This window comes from Felis catus, chromosome B2, assembly GCF_018350175.1.
Source record: "Felis catus isolate Fca126 chromosome B2, F.catus_Fca126_mat1.0, whole genome shotgun sequence".
Lineage (NCBI taxonomy): Eukaryota > Metazoa > Chordata > Mammalia > Carnivora > Felidae > Felis > Felis catus.
Window position 1 is genome coordinate 119,285,424 of NC_058372.1, and position 19,105 is coordinate 119,304,528.

A 19,105-nucleotide genomic window follows, 5' to 3' on the forward strand; every position below is an offset into this window, starting at 1 on the left:
TTCTTCGAGAAGTCTGAGTAATGCTCTGTGGAGTTCAACATTGCAGGGCTAGGAAATTATCAAGGAATTGTGTTCCCATTTTCCAACTTTCTGGCCATTATTCCTTATTTGAATTCATTCAGCATCGGAACCGAAGTTCTATCAGTTAGAACCACAAATGTGTGTAGTCAGAGGGCTCACTGCCCATTTATCACGTGGACAGAGACATCACAGATATGCTTCCAGTGACAATGTCTGAGCAGAGAACCGATCTCCTTTCTACCAGCACTGATAGTCATAGTACCTCAGAAGTGCTGGTGTGTCTAAATACCATGCTGTTCTTTAATGCTTGTGTGTGATGTATTTCACCAATCTCAAGCCGTCCTTAATGTATGTTATCTTTTTTGTTTCTTGGTAGCCAGTGCAGATACAAGAATGGCTCCTGCCAAGAGAGAAAAAGCCAAGCATTAACTCTCACTATTTACACCATATTGTGTCTCTGTACAAAAATCCAAAGAGGTACCTCATCAGGACTGACAATAGGGGCAAGATTCAAGTCTAAGAAAAAAGAAATCTTTGACCCAAGAAGCGTGATGACTAAGCTAATTTAATGTTAAGAGTTGTTTTATAGAATACCTTTCCTAATCATCACTATTGAAAATAATCTTCCAAGTTCACACCTTATACTATAGGGATTCCATGCAGGGATTTCCCCATTGATAGCGTCTATTTATGTGGAAGGACTGCATGTCTTAGTAACACAGGTCAGACAACACAGAGATAAAGAGGAGGTGATCCTTCAACTCCACAGTTACATCCCATATCAGCAGCAGTTGCAAAGAAGAACACTAGAGGTAAAAAGAAAACCATATTTTTTATGAATAAAAGGGAATTTTATCAAGTTAAAGAAACCAGGCATTATTTAGTTGAAATTAACACCACTAACCTTATACAATATAATTTTTAAATGTCTATTTATTTTGAGACAAAGAGCATGAGCAAGCCTGAGTGGGGAAGTAGCAGAGAGAGGGGGACCGAGAGAGAACCCCAAGTAGGGGACGCAGGGCTCAAACTTAGGAAATGCCAGACAACGACTGGACAAAAATAAGAGGTGGATGCTCAACCGACTGAGCCACCCAGGTGCCCCTACAATATAATTTTGTTCAATTTTAGTTTGTCATATAGAAAGCATTTAAGATTTATAATAATAAGTGGAAAGAGGAAAAACATTAGTAATAGTATCTGATAATTTCTTTAGACAACCTGGCGAATTTACGTCTCCACATGCACCATGAGCACCAACTCTTCCCCCTCTGCATCCGAGCAGCTCTGCTACCAGAACATGACCGGATCCTGCGCGAAAGCCCCCTACTCGCCCGGACCCCGGCTCATTCTCTACACACTGTTCAGCTTGGGGGCTGTGCTGGCCGTTTTTGGAAACCTCCTGGTGGTGATTTCAATCCTGCATTTCAAGCAGCTGCACTCGCCAACCAATTTTCTCATCGCCTCTCTGGCCTGTGCTGACTTTCTGGTGGGGGTGACCGTCATGCCCTTCAGCATGGTCAGGTCTGTGGAGGGCTGCTGGTACTTTGGGCCGAGTTTCTGTACCTTCCACACGTGCTGTGATGTGGCATTTTGTTATTCTTCCCTCTTCCACCTGTGCTTCATCTCCATCGACAGGTACATTGCTGTTACTGAGCCTCTGGTCTATCCTACCAAGTTCACGGTGTCCGTGTCGGGGACATGCATCGGCATCTCCTGGATCCTGCCCCTTGTATACAGTGGTGCTGTGTTCTACACAGGTGCCTATGATGATGGGCTGGAGGAATTATCTCGTGCCGTCAACTGCGTAGGAGGTTGTCAGACCGTTGTAAATCAAAACTGGGTGTTGATAGATTTTCTATCCTTCTTTATACCTACCCTCGTTATGATAATTCTCTATAGCAATATTTTTCTTGTGGCTAGACAACAGGCTAAAAAGATTGAAGATACTGGGGGCAAAATAGAATTGTCATCAGCTAGTTACAAATCCAGAGTGGCCAAGAGAGAACGAAAAGCAGCAAAAACCCTGGGTATCACTGTGGTAGCATTTATGATTTCATGGTTACCGTACAGTATTGACTCATTAATTGATGCTTATATGGGCTTCATAACCCCTGCCTACATCTATGAGATTTGCTGTTGGTGTGCTTATTATAATTCAGCCATGAACCCTTTGATTTATGCTTTATTTTACCCGTGGTTCAGGAAGGCCTTAAAAATTATCATGAGTGGTTGGGTTTTCGAGGACAGTTCACCCACCATGAATTTGTTCTCTGAACAAATGTAAGCATTTGGACTGACGAAGTTCAATCTTTACTATTTCCATATGACATGAGTTGGTAAAAAGCAAGTAAGACTATTAATGAAGAGAAAACCATTTACTCTTCAAATTTAACAGGATAAATCAATGCTTTCCAGTATTAACGGTGCACTTCCTTGTCATTTCTCAAAAAACAATTTGCATGACTGGTAAATGTCAAATCCCTATTTGTTAACTTCTACAGAGCTCACCATACCTCCTTTCCTGCACACACTTCTCTCCCTCCCTTTTGCTCTTTTATTTCATTGATTCTTCCCTTCGTAGCCTGAAAACACCTTTAAAAAAAAAATTCTTTCCTCTTTTCCTTAGAAAGTTTTCTGCTCACTCCCAACTTGTCAAAAATTTCTCTGTGGTTAGCTTTCACATGGTTGTTGTCCTGTGTTTGTGTTTGTTTTTGTTTTTGCTTTTGTTTGTTTTTGGCTTTGTTTTGCTGCTTTTCCCAAAGGAAAACTTGGGGCAGCAGTGAAATCTATTATGCTGGATGTCTGCCTGGTGTCTGTGTCAGGAATTTGCTTCAGCAGCTCCTGGACCCTGCCTCTTGTATACAGTGTATACAGTGGGTGCCTCTGAGGATGGGATGAAGGAATTAGTAAGTGCCGTCTGTTCCATACATGGTTGCCAGCTTGTTATAAATCAATTCTGGATAGTGATAGAATTTCTGTTATTTTTCACATTTAGCTTTCTTAATATTACATCTAGTAATGTTTTTCTTGTGGCTAGAAAACATACTAAAGAAATTGAAAATATTAGTACAAAACAAAATCATTATCAGGAACTGGCAAGGCTAAGATGGCTAAAAGAGAGAAAAACAGCTGATACCCTGGCACAGTATAGCAGTTTTGGTCTCATGATTACCACATGCAATTGACTCATTCACTGATTCTTTTTAGGGGTTTATGACACCTTCATGTGTTATGAGATATTTTGTTGGGTTGGTTATTGTAACTCTGCTCTAAATTCTTTGATATATGCTTTACTTTACCCTTGGTTTGGGAGAGCAGGAAAAACTTATTATAAGTAAAAGAGATTCATCGACCACAAATTTAATTTCTAAATTAACCTAAATTGTTAATTTGAGAAAAAAAGACATCAATCTGGTGACGTGTTACAAATTTCCTAATAATTATAAATGTGAATTATAGCACATTAAAATGACATTTTATTTTATTTATTTATTTTTTCAACGTTTTTATTTATTTTTGGGACAGAGAGAGACAGAGCATGAACGGGGGAGGGGCAGAGAGAGAGGGAGACACAGAATCGGAAACAGGCTCCAGGCTCTGAGCCATCAGCCCAGAGCCTGACGCGGGGCTCGAACTCCCGGACCGCGAGATCGTGACCTGGCTGAAGTCGGATGCTTAACCGACTGCGCCACCCAGGCGCCCTTAAAATGACATTTTAAATGATGGCTGAGAAATGGTACCTCAATTTTAGTAGCATACCCTATAGGCTTTTACCTCCTTGGTGAAATGAACATCTTTAAGCATTTGATAGAAATGTATTTACTCAATAATGGTTGGCACAAGGGTCCTTAAATCTGTGCACTTCCCTGCTTTGTCAGTTGCCGTTTTTGTCTTTCAGGACTCACGTTCCTTTCTTACCTTTCTTTCACCGTGAAAGATTTCCTGGTCCCATGTTCCCTGTTAGTGTCTTGTATTTCCTGCCTTTTATTGAACTGGATTAACTTGTTTTCATTTGAACAGCTTGTTTCTTGGAGTGGGGGGTGGGGGGTGGGGGCCAGTTTTCTGAAGCTTCTAAGATGTCTCTCAACCATATAGGTGAGCTATTTCAAACTCAGGACAAGACTCATATTTTATATGTTGGGGGCATATAATGTAAATGTGGGAATAATCATGAGCAGATGGCACAATTTCTTCAACAGTGATTATCTATTGATATGATAGTTTTCTTATCACGAGGTTTATTTTTTTATTTTCAATCACCATGGAGGAAAATTTATGTCATTTTTTTTCTATTAAACAGTATCCAAAGTTTATATGTTTTCCACGATAAAAAAAAAGTAACACTGTGTTTATGGGAAAAGGATTCAAGAAATGTTGATGTGCCTGGGTGGCTCAGTTGGTTAAGCGACCGACTTCAGCTCCGGTCATAATCTCATGGTTCGTGGGTTCGAGCCCTGCATTGGGCTCTGTGCTGACAGCTCAGAGCATGGAGCCTGCTTCGGATTCTGTCTCCCTCTCTCTCTGCCCTTCCTCTGCTTGCACTCTGTCTCTCTCTCTCTCTCAAAAATAAACACTAAAAATTATATTAAAAAAAAAAGAAATGTTGACGTGGTATTTAACTTTCTGATAAAAATATTGTTCAGCATCCTGCTTCATGTATTTCATAAAATCAAAATGGATTTCTATCAGATTTATAAAAATTAAAGAAAATAAAGCTTTTATAATTTTTCATTGGTGAAATAATAACAGAAAACCCTCAGGGATTCATGCACTACTTTAAGATTTTTTAAACTTTAAAAGAAAACAAAGTCACGTTAAGAAAAAAAAGACAACGCTGAAAAAACTATTGGCAGTTTACATGATGAAGAAGGGTTAATAGCTTTCAAAACATAAAAACCTTTACAAAACAGTAAGACATAGACAAATACTACACTAAGCATGTCAATAGACAGTTTTATAGAGGGAAAATACAAATGACTAACGAATACATTAAAATACCAAATATACAAATAATTAAAATACTAATAAAAATGTATTAGAGTTTCATATAGCAAATTGGCAAATATTAGAAGGATCCATAAAACCCAATGTTAATTAGAGTGTGGGAAATTATGCACCCTCATAAGAGTTGAACATGCTCCTATACATCTGGGAAAAATATAATTTAATTCCTCCTTTCTGAAGTGAACTAAAATATTTATATTAAATTTAAATCATGCATGTCACTTAACTCTGTAGTTCCATTTCTAGAAAGTAATCCTAAGAAAAGAGCCATGCAAGGAAATAAGCATGACCAGGGCATTCTTTGTATAACTCTTGACAGGGAAAGACAAGCACAATGTATTTTTTTATTAAAATCAAAACAAAAGCAAAACACTCTGACCCAGATTATAAAACAGTAGATGAGGGGCGCCTGGGTGGCGCAGTCGGTTAAGCGTCCGACTTCAGCCAGGTCACGATCTCGCGGTCCGTGAGTTCGAGCCCGGCGTCGGGCTCTGGGCTGATGGCTCGGAGCCTGGAGCCTGTTTCTGATTCTGCGTCTCCCTCTCTCTCTGCCCCTCCCCCGTTCATGCTCTGTCTCTCTCTGTCTCAAAAATAAATAAACGTTAAAAAAAAAAAATTAAAACAGTAGATGTAACACGGCACCCATATATGTATATTTCTATATATACATATATATAAAGCACATGTTTCTATATGCTTTTACAAAGTCCAACTTTATATCTAATGGGCAGCTTGTGAGGGGGGTTTCTTTGCATTTATCTTTATCATTTTAGTGTTTGTGATGAAATAAACATACTAAAATTGATATTCTAACACATATCTCTATTCTTTTTTTTTTTTTAATTTTTTTTCAACGTTTTTATTTTTTTTATTTTTGGGACAGAGAGAGACAGAGCATGAACGGGGGAGGGGCAGAGAGAGAGGGAGACGCAGAATCAGAAACAGGCTCCAGGCTCCGAGCCATCAGCCCAGAGCCTGACGCGGGGCTCGAACTCACTGACCGCAAGATCGTGACCTGGCTGAAGTCGGACGCTTAACCAACTGCGCCACCCAGGCGCCCCCACATATCTCTATTCTTATCTGAACATTGAAATTAGATTTGTCTGTTTGCTTCCTTGCTTTATTTTAGGAGAATATCTTTTGAAAATATATATTTGCTATATTTTTTCTTAACCTAATGAAACTAAATTGCAGCTGCCTTGGTATCTTTTAGGGACTACTTTTTTTTTTTTTATTGCTGCAGGTTCTTTAAACATCTATTTCATATACAATAATGTATTAGCAGTTACTTTTGGGCCACATTACAAAAATATTTTTTTTAACTTCTATAAACATGCCAGTAGACATTTAAATTTTCTTCTTGGATGATTTCCATGCTGAGCAAGTGTGGCTATTATAGTTGATTCCTGATGAATTTTATAACAGTGAAGATACTAGATCATTGGATCCCTCATTATCTGTTAACCATAACATTGCCATGCTGTTGAAGTTTTTTAGGGTTTTAACCAGGGGGAAAGAATGTTTGTAAATCAGATTAGCCTATTTTTTGCAGAGGGGAAAATAAAGGTTTGGGAGAACTCGGGAGTTGAGGGGATCCATGGATAGACGCCAGAAATGCCAGCTGTTCTGGCTTGGGCACACACCTCAATCTTTGCACCTAAAAGTGGGAAGGAAGAAAGTTCTGGGAACTCAAACGGCATGGCATCCCTTGGACATCGAAAAGGTTTTTCCTTCTCCCTTCAAAGTCCCAGCTGGTGACACTGATACAAAAAGATGTTGTTTAAATAAGTAACTCCTAAACCTCCATGGTTAAGCGACGTATTTCCCTTCAAACTGTAACTAATGAGGTGGAAGAGGCCCTAGGAGGCATCAGTAGCAGTCCCCAGGCAAGCGGCTGCTGAGGGGTCTCTCCTGGGTAATTCTACTTCCTCCCAGCACGGAAGTCCTGCCCTCAGTAGAGGGGGCCTTCCCACCCATACTGCCTGGTTTTGTTTTTGTTTTCAGTAAATTTATTTTGGAGTAATTTTAGGTTTACAGAAAAGTTACAAAACTAGTACAGAATTTCTGAATACTGTGCACTCAGTCTCCCCCATTGTTAACATATTGCCACAGGACCTTTGTCACGGTTGCGAAACTGCCTTTGGTAGAATACAGTTAACCGAACTCCGGCCTTTATCTGGATGCCACCAGCGTCTCCATTAATGACTTCCTGTTCCAGGATCCCATCCAGGATCGCACTTCGTTGTCGCATCTCCCCAGCCAACTCTGGTCTGGGCCTCGTTTCTCACGGCCTCGACAGTCTTGAGGGGCACACAATGGGTTAGGTCTCCTTTGCCTTTTTGGGCGCCGGGGTAGAATTACTCCGCGAGGATCTGCTGGGCTGGGAGAGCACAGAGGGGCCGCGGGGGCTGAATGTGTGGCATTTCTGCGTGAAGACACGCAGGGAGATCCCAAAGGCTGGGCCATTTCCGCACACATATGTGCATACGCATGTGCGTGCACTTGTGTGCATACGTGTCCGTTCATGCATGCACCCTTAGGGGCTGCGTCAGAAGGAGAAGCTACTGCCACGGCCACGGTACTTTCCGCCCACAAAGTTAGGGAGCATATGAGCACGTGCTTCTCCTGGCCTCTGAACAGTGGGTGATGTGGGCAGATCAGACTCTACACAGAAAAGAACTGCTTGTTTTAAGATGGCCTGAACCTGTGCCTCTGTAACCGAGAATGTCATTTGGGTTTTGCTTTTTTTTTTATACGTTTTAAAATGTTTCTTTATTTATTCTGAGAGAGAGAGACAGAGACAGAACATGAGAACGTGAGCAGAGGAGGGGCAGAGGGAGAGAGGGAGAGAGAGAATCCCAAGCAGGCTCTGTGCTCTCAGTGCAGAGCCCCACATGGAGCTCGATCCCACAAACCATGAGATCATGCCCTGAGCCTAACTCAAGAGTCAGACACTTAAGCCACCCAGGTGCCCCTGTCATTAAGTTTGGTACTCAGGCAAAGCAGAGTGAGTCTACACTGGTTGCTTATTAGTGTGTACCCTCCTCACTGGCAAGAAAGGCTTTGGAATGGAAGGGGACTCTTACGGCATGGTTTGGCTCCCTCCAGGCCCTGTGGGGAAATTTGAATGGCAAAGTTAGTGTTTCTGTGAATGCGTTTTCTAGTCTGAGAGCCAGAGGGTATCCTGTGGCTTAAAGAGAAAAAAAAAATCACCCCTTTTCATGATGCCCTAATTTGGAAACGTCTATGAGGGTGTGAGTGAGAGACTGAGGTGGGATGGAGAGGATTTCCAGGACCCCAAAGGAAGCTTAGCACATGGACCGGAACATGGACCCTGGGTCCAGTCGGTCTAGGCTAGAATCCAGTTCTCCCCAACTTCTCAGCCTTCCTGGGCCTCAGTATTCTCTGCTGTGAAGGGGGGATACCAATACTACCTTCTTCGTGGAGTTATTTTGATGATTATAGGAATTAATATTTCTTTTTTTTTTCTTTGAGATCCTGCTTTTAATTCTTTTGGGTATATATCCAGGGGAATTGCTAAATCATATGACAGTTCTATTTTTTTTTTTTTGTTTTTATGTTATTTACGAATTACTATTTCTCAAGCACTAATACAGCAAGGTATTTATGTTTTACATGTTGTATGCATTGAGAGCAGTGCTGGAGAGACTGAGAGAGTGCAGGGTATTAAACACTCACGTGAAATAAGGAAAGAGCACCCTGGGGTCCCTGCTGGACAATACTGAGGAGAGCATAGGAGATGGGTATTCAGGGAGGGTGAAGAAAGAATGTTCTAGGACCACGAGGACGAACAAAGGAGGATACCCACCTCATCACCTGCCTGCTGGGAAGCACAGTCATCAGGTGGGGGCTAGGTTTCTGGAAGGTGCAGGGACTCCACACAGAAGGAAACATGTCTCTAATGTTATTTCTCAACAGTTATGCATTTTGGTGTTGTCTTATCCGGAGATGCCAGTCTGGGAACAGCACTGGACTTTGGCAAACCTCTCACTGGGGGGAGAAAGATGAGAAAAAATAACAATGGGACATGTGTCACATGATGGAAATTTTATTCAATTTACAGGACTGTCCTTTATTCTTAGGTTATATTCTTCTTCAGCTTTTGATATTAAAACATTATTCACATGAAATTATGGCAAAGTACCTGGAAGTTGTCCCTGGTGCTATTGCTGCTTATTTATCATGACCTTAAGTTGGCAAAGTTAAAATTTGGTAATTAATCTGTTTAGTTCTCCAAATTTTTTAACCAGTTTTATTATTTCTGATCCAAATGTCTAGAAACCACTATCTTGACCCATTACTATTTAAAAAAAAATTTAAGTTTATTTATTTTTGAGAGAGAGTGAGGGGGTAGGGGTAGACCGAGTGGGAGAGAAAGAATCCCAAGCAGGTTTCACACTGTCGGCACAGAGCCTGATGCAGGACTTGAACTCACGGACCACAAGATCATGACCTGAACCAAAATCGAGAGTCGCTTGACCGACTTAGCCACTCAGGGGCTCCCCACTGATATTTTTAATAGCAAACATAGTATTTTCAGCAGGTAAGCCTTTTATTACTTCCTCAAATAAACCTGGGCAGCACTTGGTCAACTCTAAGCTAAATAAAGACAATGAAGTAATAAGGACTGTTAATAAATCTGACATGATCCAATGGAAGCAGATGTCCAAGAAATCAACCTTCTAGAGAAAGAAATATGAAGTTTCTACTAAGAAAAAGAATTCTTATGCAAGTTTCCTTTTTCTTTTTCTCTCTTCCTTCTTTCCTTCCTCCCTCCCTCCCTCCCTTCTTCCTTTTCTTTCTTTCTTTCTTTCTTTCTTTCTTTCTTTCTTTCTTTCTTTCTTTCTTTTCTTTCTTTCTTCTATATCATTGAAAGTTATTAGCAGAATCTAGGTTATTTTATACACTCATATCTGGGGTTAGTCTATAAATAGCAACTAGCCCAGAGCTGAGATGCCATGTAAATTAGAGGCATTTCCTAAATCTACAATTCTTGCACATGTATGAGTCTTCCTATCTTGCTCATTAGACCATCTTGAGGGAATGCATCAGATAACGATCAAGGGTAAGTGGCAATCAATGCTTTTCAGGGATTATATTTTCTAACATCAAGGGCAGGACTTGGAAGCAAACTTTTGATTATCTTGCATCATACAAAGTTTTCAGTCTCTTTCTGCACTCGACAATCACTTTAAAAGTTTTGAACTTCTCAGACATTCCTAACATAAAAAGTCATTAAATAAACATCTCCCCAGTGACTGAAAGTGTGAGACAATTCTCATTATCAGGAAGAAAGATGCATTAATGATCTCTGCGTTCTTTCCAGTGCTCACACTCATACATTTGTTAATGAGAGGAAGGGGAGAGAAATGTTTTGTACTCTTGTCTCTTTGGACTAGAGGCTAGAGGTAACCAAACACTAATCAGAATCAGAGGGTTAAACTGTAAATGAACAGTGGTTGGCATTGATTACAAAATCCATATGTTCAATTGCCAGTCCAAGCAATCCTTCAAGTTAATGAATAACTGAATCAGTTCTCATTTTGATTCATCACATAATTAATTTGTGTTTAACAAGTATTTCTTAGAGATGTGTCTTAATTGCTTATGGAAATCTTTGGGATGAGAAGCAGCATGAAATTAATTTTTCCCCAAATCACAGTCTCTAAAATGGGCTCTAGCAAATCTTCCCTGTTTATTCTTTCGTTAAATCTCAGGCATATCTCTACAGTCACTCGTGAGTGTTAAAAATTCAATTTTATTGAATTCAATTTCTAAAAATTAAATGACTCCAATTTTAAACTCAAGTTTAAAACTATCGTCTGTATCTAATTGAATATCCCTGCCCTCGCTATTTCCAATGCTAGCCAAGTCTGAACTTAAAAAGCCTGGTTTCAGGGATGGGACGCATCTGATGTTTCATTCCTTACCGCATCCTCCTTTTCTGCTCCACTCCATAGGGAACAGGTAGAGTAGAAGAAGAGGAGAACAATAATTTTACACCGAATTTGGTTTCCTCATCACATTTGCTTCATGCTCACGACCCTGGTGTTGTGAGCCTTCCAGTAACATCCCCCTTGTGCAGTGCGTATGTGGGTTCTTCAGGCAGCCCTGCAGGACACAGTCCAACCTTCTGCTCCCTGGCATGCATCAGTGCCACCTGAGCAGGTGACAAGACAGGCCTCTTTTCCTGCTGGCCTGGCTGCCTCACAGCCACCTTCCTCCAACTCTACTTTCCCCTACTTGACATGAAGACAGGGCAGGTCAGCAGGGCTACTGAATAAGCAGATCTAAACAGGGAATCAGTTTGAATCATCTTGCCAGTACCTGCTTCAATGGAGTGGTTCCCTGGATGGAGAGACCCTAGAAAGAAAGGTCTATAAGGTTTCCCTTCATGGACAGACTCTAAGGAGGAGTTGGAAGTTCAACTGGAGTGGCTCACCGATATCAGGGGACCAGATGGCGGGCAGGCTCCCCGGCCCCCCAAAAGAAGTCATGTATACACCTCATCACAGAGCCTCCACTTAGGTACCTGGCACATTCAGGGCATTGTCCACCAAGACAGTGACCCTACCAGGCGTGAGGACAGCTTTTGTCCCATTAGTAATATTCTCCTTATTCCATTGCTGCCCCACTCTGGAGGCAGCAGAAAAGGAGAGAGGAAGAAAGAGCGAAAAGTAGATATACACTCCTCTGTACTCTAGGGCCCAAGGGCCTGGGCCTCGACACCACTGAAAGAATATGGAACTGGGTGTGATTTTAAAATTTTAATCTGAATTAGCTAGAGTTTATAATGGGCTTATAAGTAGTGGAAGTTGAGTGGAAAGCAATAAGATTTGCTTAGAGTGTTATTAAAAATGAGTAAGGGAGAGTCAAAGGGTGTTTGCCTGCTCTAGTAGATAGAATGGTGAAGCCATTTGATGTTTGTGATGCAACCAAGCTCAGACTGTCTCAAATCTAGTAACATATTCAATGAGTCAGACTTCCAATTAAACTAGCAGGCAGGAAGGATGAATCTGATGACCAGAAACTCATTCCTTCATGCTTTTCCTGACTAATTTGAAGAATACGTCCCACCACCCTACCACACATTTTGAGAGATCGCATTCATTTCTTAGAAACAAATGATGATTAATTAAACGATCATTCGGTAATTCTGAATTCATTCTTAAATTTCCCCTATTTAAGCATTCATGACCTAAAATAAATTTATCATTGATGAAGTGCTCTTCAGCATGTGACCACTTGATTTCCAGCTCAATAGTCAGGGTTGATATTTTAACACAGTAAAAAAACTGTAAAGCAGACCGAGGAGGCAATGGCGGTCAAAATGCAAGCTATGCTGACAGGCAGAGCCAGCCCTGGAGATGTCCTCCTTAGCCTTGCATTGATCTTTCTTTCTTTCTTTTTTTTTTTTTTTAACGTTTATTTATTTTTGAGACAGAGAGAGACAGAGCATGAACGGGGGAGGGTCAGAGAGAGGGAGACAGAGAATCTGAAACAGGCTCCAGGCTCTGAGCTGTCAGCACAGAGCCCGACGCGGGGCTCGAACTCACAGACCGTGAGATCATGACCTGAGCCGAAGTCAGACGCTTAACCGACCAAGCCACCCAGGCGCCCCAGCCTTGCATTGATCTTTCAAGAGCTGGATCAGGAGGAGCCTTTGCAGTCTGGGGAGGACTTTCTAGGGAAAATAAACAGGTGGTTCATGGAGGCTCAGGGAAATAGATATTTACCAACCAGTAGTGAGCATTTCAGTGTTTTCACAACTGGAATGGTTGAATTGGTGCCTACCGTCAGAAAATCAGCCCTACAAAGATAATTAAGCACTGTACCTTACTCCTGAAATCCCAGTGAAATGTCCCCAAAAGTATTTCTGAAAGATAAAAACCAGATGAGATCAAATTGATTGAAAAACCAGAGTAAAGCACAACCCAAGATACACACAGTATAAGGTTACCAGAGAGGTAAGAGCTGTTCTTTCCAACAGAGCCTGGGAAAAATCCTAAGCTCCAGAAAGAGCAATCACAAAGAGTAAACGGAGGAAAATATTGAAAGCAATTGTAGGGGAAGCTTTTTCTGGGTAAAAGAAAGGTCCGAGGCTTCAGATTGAAAATGCGAAGAGGACAGACAAACAAAAAAGACCACACAGGCAGCAATGCAACAAATACAAAAAGAAAATCTTCAAAGCTCCTCAACAGGGACCACCAAGAAACAGCTTAAAATTAAGGGATGGCCATCATGCCGGCATCACGCTGCTCCTCAGAGTACTTGTCCTCGAAGGCCATGGAGAAATTCTTTTCCAGTTCTCAGGGACTTTCGTTTCTGAACCAGGATTCTAATTCTGGTTAAAATTGTCATTGTAGGGGCGCCTGGGTGGCGCAGTCGGTTAATCATCCGACTTCAGCCAGGTCACGATCTCGCGGTCCGTGAGTTCGAGCCCCGCGTCAGGCTCTGGGCTGATGGCTCGGAGCCTGGAGCCTGTTTCCGATTCTGTGTCTCCCTCTCTCTCTGCCCCTCCCCCGTTCATGCTCTGTCTCTCTCTGTCCCAAAAATAAATAAATGTTGAAAAAAAAATTAAAAAAAAAATTGTCATTGTACCTGAAGTCCTGTAAAATTCTTCAAAGCTAACTGAGAACCCCATGTGTCTGTGTATATATTTGAGCAGACCATGAATCTATAGAACCAGGTGAGCCAGATCGAATGGAGGAGAGTTGAGGCAACCTTCAGGAAGGGGCGGCTGTACTGTGAGCCCGTGTTGGAGGACAAGAGGGTGCATCCACTCGGGCCCTGTGCACACCTGGATGCTGCTGGAGTGTGGCCGACACTCTACACAAATTCACGAGATGACTGCAATCAGACCTTGCGCGGGTTACATAAGCCGCAGCCTGCGTCCAACAGAGGATGGTTTAATTTAGATTATTTTAAAGATAACTTTCAGTTTCAAGCCATGACGAGTCTACCTTCACAGTCTAATGTCTAGGTGGTAATGGGAGTGTAGAAAAATACATGTTTGGATTTGGAATTGTTCTGTCCCTTGAATTCAACTACCAATGCCCTATAGTTAGGGAATGAGGCTCTTGTCACAGGGTAATTCAAATAAAATTCATAACCACGAATGGTCACACTCGTATACTACAAATAAACGCGTATGTTTCTGCAGCATTGACAATGATAAGCACTGTGAGGCATAAAGAATGATCCATACAGAATCTGAAAGGTCAGATAGGATCAAACGATTGAAAAATCAAGAGTGGAGAGAAAGACAACCCCAAATACGCTTAGTATAAGGTTTTTAAAGAGGTAAGAGCCATTCCTATCAATAGAGCTTGAAGGAAATTCTATTATTTTCTCAATGTGACCAGGCACACTCTATATAAACTTATTAAAAATGTTCTATATTTAAATGAATACACATCTATTTATTCAGTAAACATTTATTGATTATCCATTATTTCCAAGTACAGTGTAAGGTCCAGCTGGGGGTATAAAGAAGAACAAGAGGGACATTCTCCTAAGTCATGAAGTTTTTTGGGATAAACAACTATGAACACCAGATCACTAGAAAGCAGAGAGTAATGTCATGGACACAATGAGCGGTTCCTGAGAAAGGAGGACATACAGAAATGTTTCTACAAGCTCTATTGTTTTCATCTTTGTACATGGAAAAACAAAGAGAGACTTTGCAAGGGACTGTTAAATACATGAGCAAACATAATCATACTGTTACTCATAATAACGTACTAACAATTGATCCGTGGAAAAAAGAAAATGAAACTTCTAATCTCAACAATGATTAGATGAGATGGGGGGATTTGTGTGGAGAAAAGGTGCAAAGGAGCCAAAGAATGAATAGTATAAAGCAACAAGATCATGGTTGTGCATGATGTGCAGGCCAACCCTGACTTAGCAGTTAAGATACAGTTTATCTGAATGGCCCTCCCTTCAGTCTCAGGGGGAAAAGCGTTGTACAGTCAAATACTATTTCCAAGGGGCCCCTGGGTGGTTCAGTCGGTTGAGCATCCGACTTCGGCTCAGGTCATGATCTCGCGGTTCGTGAGTTTGGGCCCTGCATCTGGCTCTGGGCTGACAGCTCAGAGCCTGGAGCCTGCTTTAGATTCTGTGTACCCACCCACCCCTGCCCCACCCCTGATTGTGCTCTGTCTCTCTCTGTCTTTGAAAAATGAATAAACATTAAAAAAAAATAGTATTTCCAGAATGAAGGAGTACAGATGAGTGGAAAACTATGGATTAAAATGTTACACCATAGGGGTGCCTGGCTCAGTCGGTAAAGCGTCCGACTTCAGCTCAGGTCATGATGTCGCGGTTTGTGAGTTCAAGCCCCGCGTCGGGCTCTGTGCTGACAGCTCAGCCTGAAGCCTGCTTCAGATTCTGTGTGTCCCCATCTCTCTGCCCATCCCATGCTCATGCTCCATCTGTCTCTGACTCTCAATAATAAATAAATGTTAAAAAAAATTGTGTTACACCATAGCAAATCAATTACTCCTTCCGATGTCCCCATCTCCCCAAAGAACTTTGCACTTTTCTTTATGATGCTCATACTTGCCCTTGGTAGAAGGAAAGTCCCATGTTCCAAATGGCTCCCAATGACCTGAATACAGAGGTGGGGCCACAATCTCCTCTGTAAGGAAGAATAGTTGGTGTTTGCTGCACTGGCAAAAAATAGTTGGTGTTTGCTGCACTGGTCTGTCTGCCTGGCTATGAATAAGATTCTGTTGTTGAATAAATATGCTACCTTGGCCTTCTACTCACTTCTTTAAGCCTCAGGCTCCTCACTTAGGAAATAGAAGTAATAATATTTGCCCTCTTACAGGGTTGTTGAGAAGACTGAGAGTGCAGGTAAGGGATCCCATGCACCCAGTGAGGGCTCCGTGACATGGATAAATCATTATTAGGTTGAAATTGGCTTTATTGTTATATCTTTCCAGTTCCAGAGCCCCCGTGTTGCACACCAGACAGAAGCACTTAATAAATGTTCACTGATGCAAAGGCCAATAGCAAAGGCAGCACACAACCAGAATAAGTTCACAGAAGAGAACAATGAGGGAAGTAGGTGGTGTCTTCCAAGCGAAAGTTTCAAACACTTATAAAAGTACCATAGTATGTTGGTCTAGGAAGAAAGTGATAAAAATGGAATGGTTTGTCGAATCTATTTGAGAGGCTACCCCCCAAAAAAAGAGAGAGAGAGAGACAGAGAGAGAAAAGACAAGTGTAAATGTATTAAACTAGATGTTGAAAGTGCTTGCTTGAATCCAGAAGCTTTAAGATATTCACCAGAGTTCTTAAACACTTTTGTTTTAGCTTCTTTATCTTTAAAATGAGTCCGGAGGAGGATTCTCTGGCTGTGGAACAGAATGAGAAAACGCCGTTACACTAAAACCACTGGAATCGTAAGACATTGATGATATTCAGTGTTGGAACTGAAGAGTTGTGGGTAAAATGATACTAAACATTCTAGGGTGCCTTTAATCATATATAAAATCCAATAAAGATGAGAGAGAGATAAGACAGTTTCTCATAAGCACCGTAGAATTGGAAATGATACACTATTTCAGGAAAGGTTTACCACTTCACAGCATTTGTGTAAGAACAGAAAAGTTGTGTAGTAGATACTGTTGATGTAAATTATTCTAGAAATTTGAAAAATACAGCAAGAATATTCTGATATATATTCACTCCTGCTCCCAAGATCTGATACTCAGTCTGTGAGTTCGAGCCTCGCGTCGGGCTCTGTGCTGATGTCTCAGAGCCTGGAACCCGCTTCAGATTCAGTGTCTCCCTCTCTCTCTGCTCCTCCCCCGCTCATGCTCTGTCTCTCTCTGTCTCTCAAAAATAAATAAATAAACGTTAAAAAAATATTAAAAAAAAATCTCCGTGTCTGATGGCAATAAAAGAGCTGGAACCACATCAAGTGACGTATCACATTGTTCATGGGGCATAAAGCACCCTTCAGTCTTAGTACCAAGAAAAGTCTCTGAAATAACTGGCTTGGTTTATCCACGGTGAATTGCATGACTAGTGCAGCTTTGTTTTTTCACCCGTGAACCAAGTTTGTGGGTCATATGAAACGTATTTTGCAGATTCTTTCTTGGCTTCTTTTTATGCCCTATATTTCAGTTTCCTTTCTCCTTTTGAACATACTTTTAATTTACATTTTCACCTATATCCTTGAAGGCTTCTGTAAGTAGTTTTTGGAACAAAGTTCAATTACATGAATAAAACATAAATTAATTTGAATATTAATCTTAACATGATGAATGACAATCTTAAAACCCTTTCTTTAACCATATGTTAACTGGCAAATTTCCTGAAGCCTGCTGTAATTCTATGCGGAGACTTACCCGGAGGAAGCTTACTGAATAAATGTTTTTTATGATGCCATTTATCTTTCCCATTGTAAATGCCTGCATTGATATTACAGTTAAGAGATATGTCTCTTGACTGATTTTTTTCTGGCTCTGAAATCACACGTTTGGACCCATCAATCTGAACACCAGGCAGTGCAGACCCATTCCTTTACCCTGTCAGAGCAAAGAGCCACTGCCTCCTTAAGTGTCTCTTAGTTGTATTTACAGTTTATTAAAAAAATATTACAAGGAAACAAAGAGAAGATATAGCTTGAGCAGAACTAATATAAAGTAATCAAAGGCAGGGTTAGAATAACAAAAATATACTAGGTCCTTTGTATTCTTGTCTTAATCTTTCTGAAAAATCCTACCAGGGAGTGATTAGTAAGCAGAGAAGTACAGTTAAGCTCAGAGGAAATGAAGCAGCCCAAGGTCATGGTGCTAAATGGCAAAGTTGGCATTGCAGTCCAGGCATTTCTGGCTCCAAGGCCGTGCCGTTTCCTTCCACAAATGGGTTTTGATGTTGCATTTATATGAACTTGAACTGTGAGCCTGAATTTAAGTGTTTGGGTCAAAACTGAAGCATACTGCGATTATGTCACATGAGAAGATCGTGCACAGTTATGATTCATTTTTCTTCTTCCCAATGCCATGTTCATTGTGAATCTATTCTCAATCCATCACTTACACTTACTCAGAAAATATATTTATTGTTGAGGAATTCTCTCTCAAGATCTTCTCTGCCAAGTGACCATCAGTTTGATGGCTTTTTGAAACCAAGGATAAAAGAAAGCATAAATTAAGGGGTCCATTGCTGAGTTATAGTAAGCAATCCAAACCAATATTTCATAAATATATATGGGTGTGATGAAACCCAAGAAGGCATTGATTATTGGATCAATGAAGCATGGCACCCATGAAATCAGGAAAGCTATCACTGGTAGCCTATCAGTGATAGTGAAAGCTATCACAGGAAGGCGATTCCCAGGGTAGACCAGAGGGTCAGTGACAGCCATGTATGTATCGAGAGAAATAAAACCCAAATGGTAGATAGAAGCGTGCAGAAAGACTCTTCGAAACAAGAGTGAAATTTACAGTAACTCTCCCCAAAGTACCAGCAGCTCTCCACAGACCTCACCGTGCTTAAGGGCATGACAGTGACCCCCACCAAGAAGTCAGTGCGCGCAGCCCAGGAGCACAATCAGAAAGTTTGTAGGTGTGTGCAGCTGCTTGAAATGAAGAATCGAAATCATCACCAAGAGGTTTCCAAATATGGTCAGCGTGACCCCAAAGTCAAACACTGCATAGAGAATCATGCGGGGGCCTGGTGAGTAGGCAGTTTTGACACAGGATCTATGCAGGTTCTCAAAGCACTTTTGCCCAGCTGCAGGGGGGAGCAAATCACTGCTCATGATTCATCGTTTCGATACCCGGGAAACTGTCTTCTACGGCTAAGAGTGGCATTCCAGTTTTCAAAAATCCTTAGGGGGAAAAAAAAAGATATATACAACATACCAGTAATTGCCAGTACATTCTTTCCCTATTTCTTTGTGAGTAAAATTCCCTATTTTCATGTTTAAAAAGTGATTGATTCATATCCTCACCTTATAAAATATTTCACTTTGCAATGAATAAGCAGTTAGTTTTCATCTTTACATAAGATGCTGTTTATTTTAATTAAAAAATAT

General features: G+C 41.1%; 1 protein-coding gene and 1 pseudogene across 1 annotated transcript; one reads left to right on the top strand and one right to left on the bottom strand.

The window, feature by feature from the left end:
• The first annotated feature begins 1,146 nt into the window (after positions 1 to 1,146).
• On the top strand, positions 1,147 to 2,308 carry LOC101095497 (trace amine-associated receptor 6). The gene has a single exon (XM_003986563.3). It carries the CDS (start codon positions 1,271 to 1,273, stop codon positions 2,306 to 2,308), a length of 1,038 nt encoding a protein of 345 aa, XP_003986612.3. The 5' UTR covers positions 1,147 to 1,270.
• Positions 2,309 to 7,576: 5,268 nt separating this feature from the next.
• LOC102901115 lies at positions 7,577 to 18,869 on the bottom strand (annotated as a pseudogene).
• Positions 18,870 to 19,105: the final 236 nt, after the last annotated feature.

Excerpts from the sequence above, each read along its gene's own strand:
- LOC101095497 (XM_003986563.3), top strand. The coding sequence starts at position 1,271 with ATGAGCACCAACTCTTCCCCCTCTGCATCCGAGCAGCTCTGCTACCAG.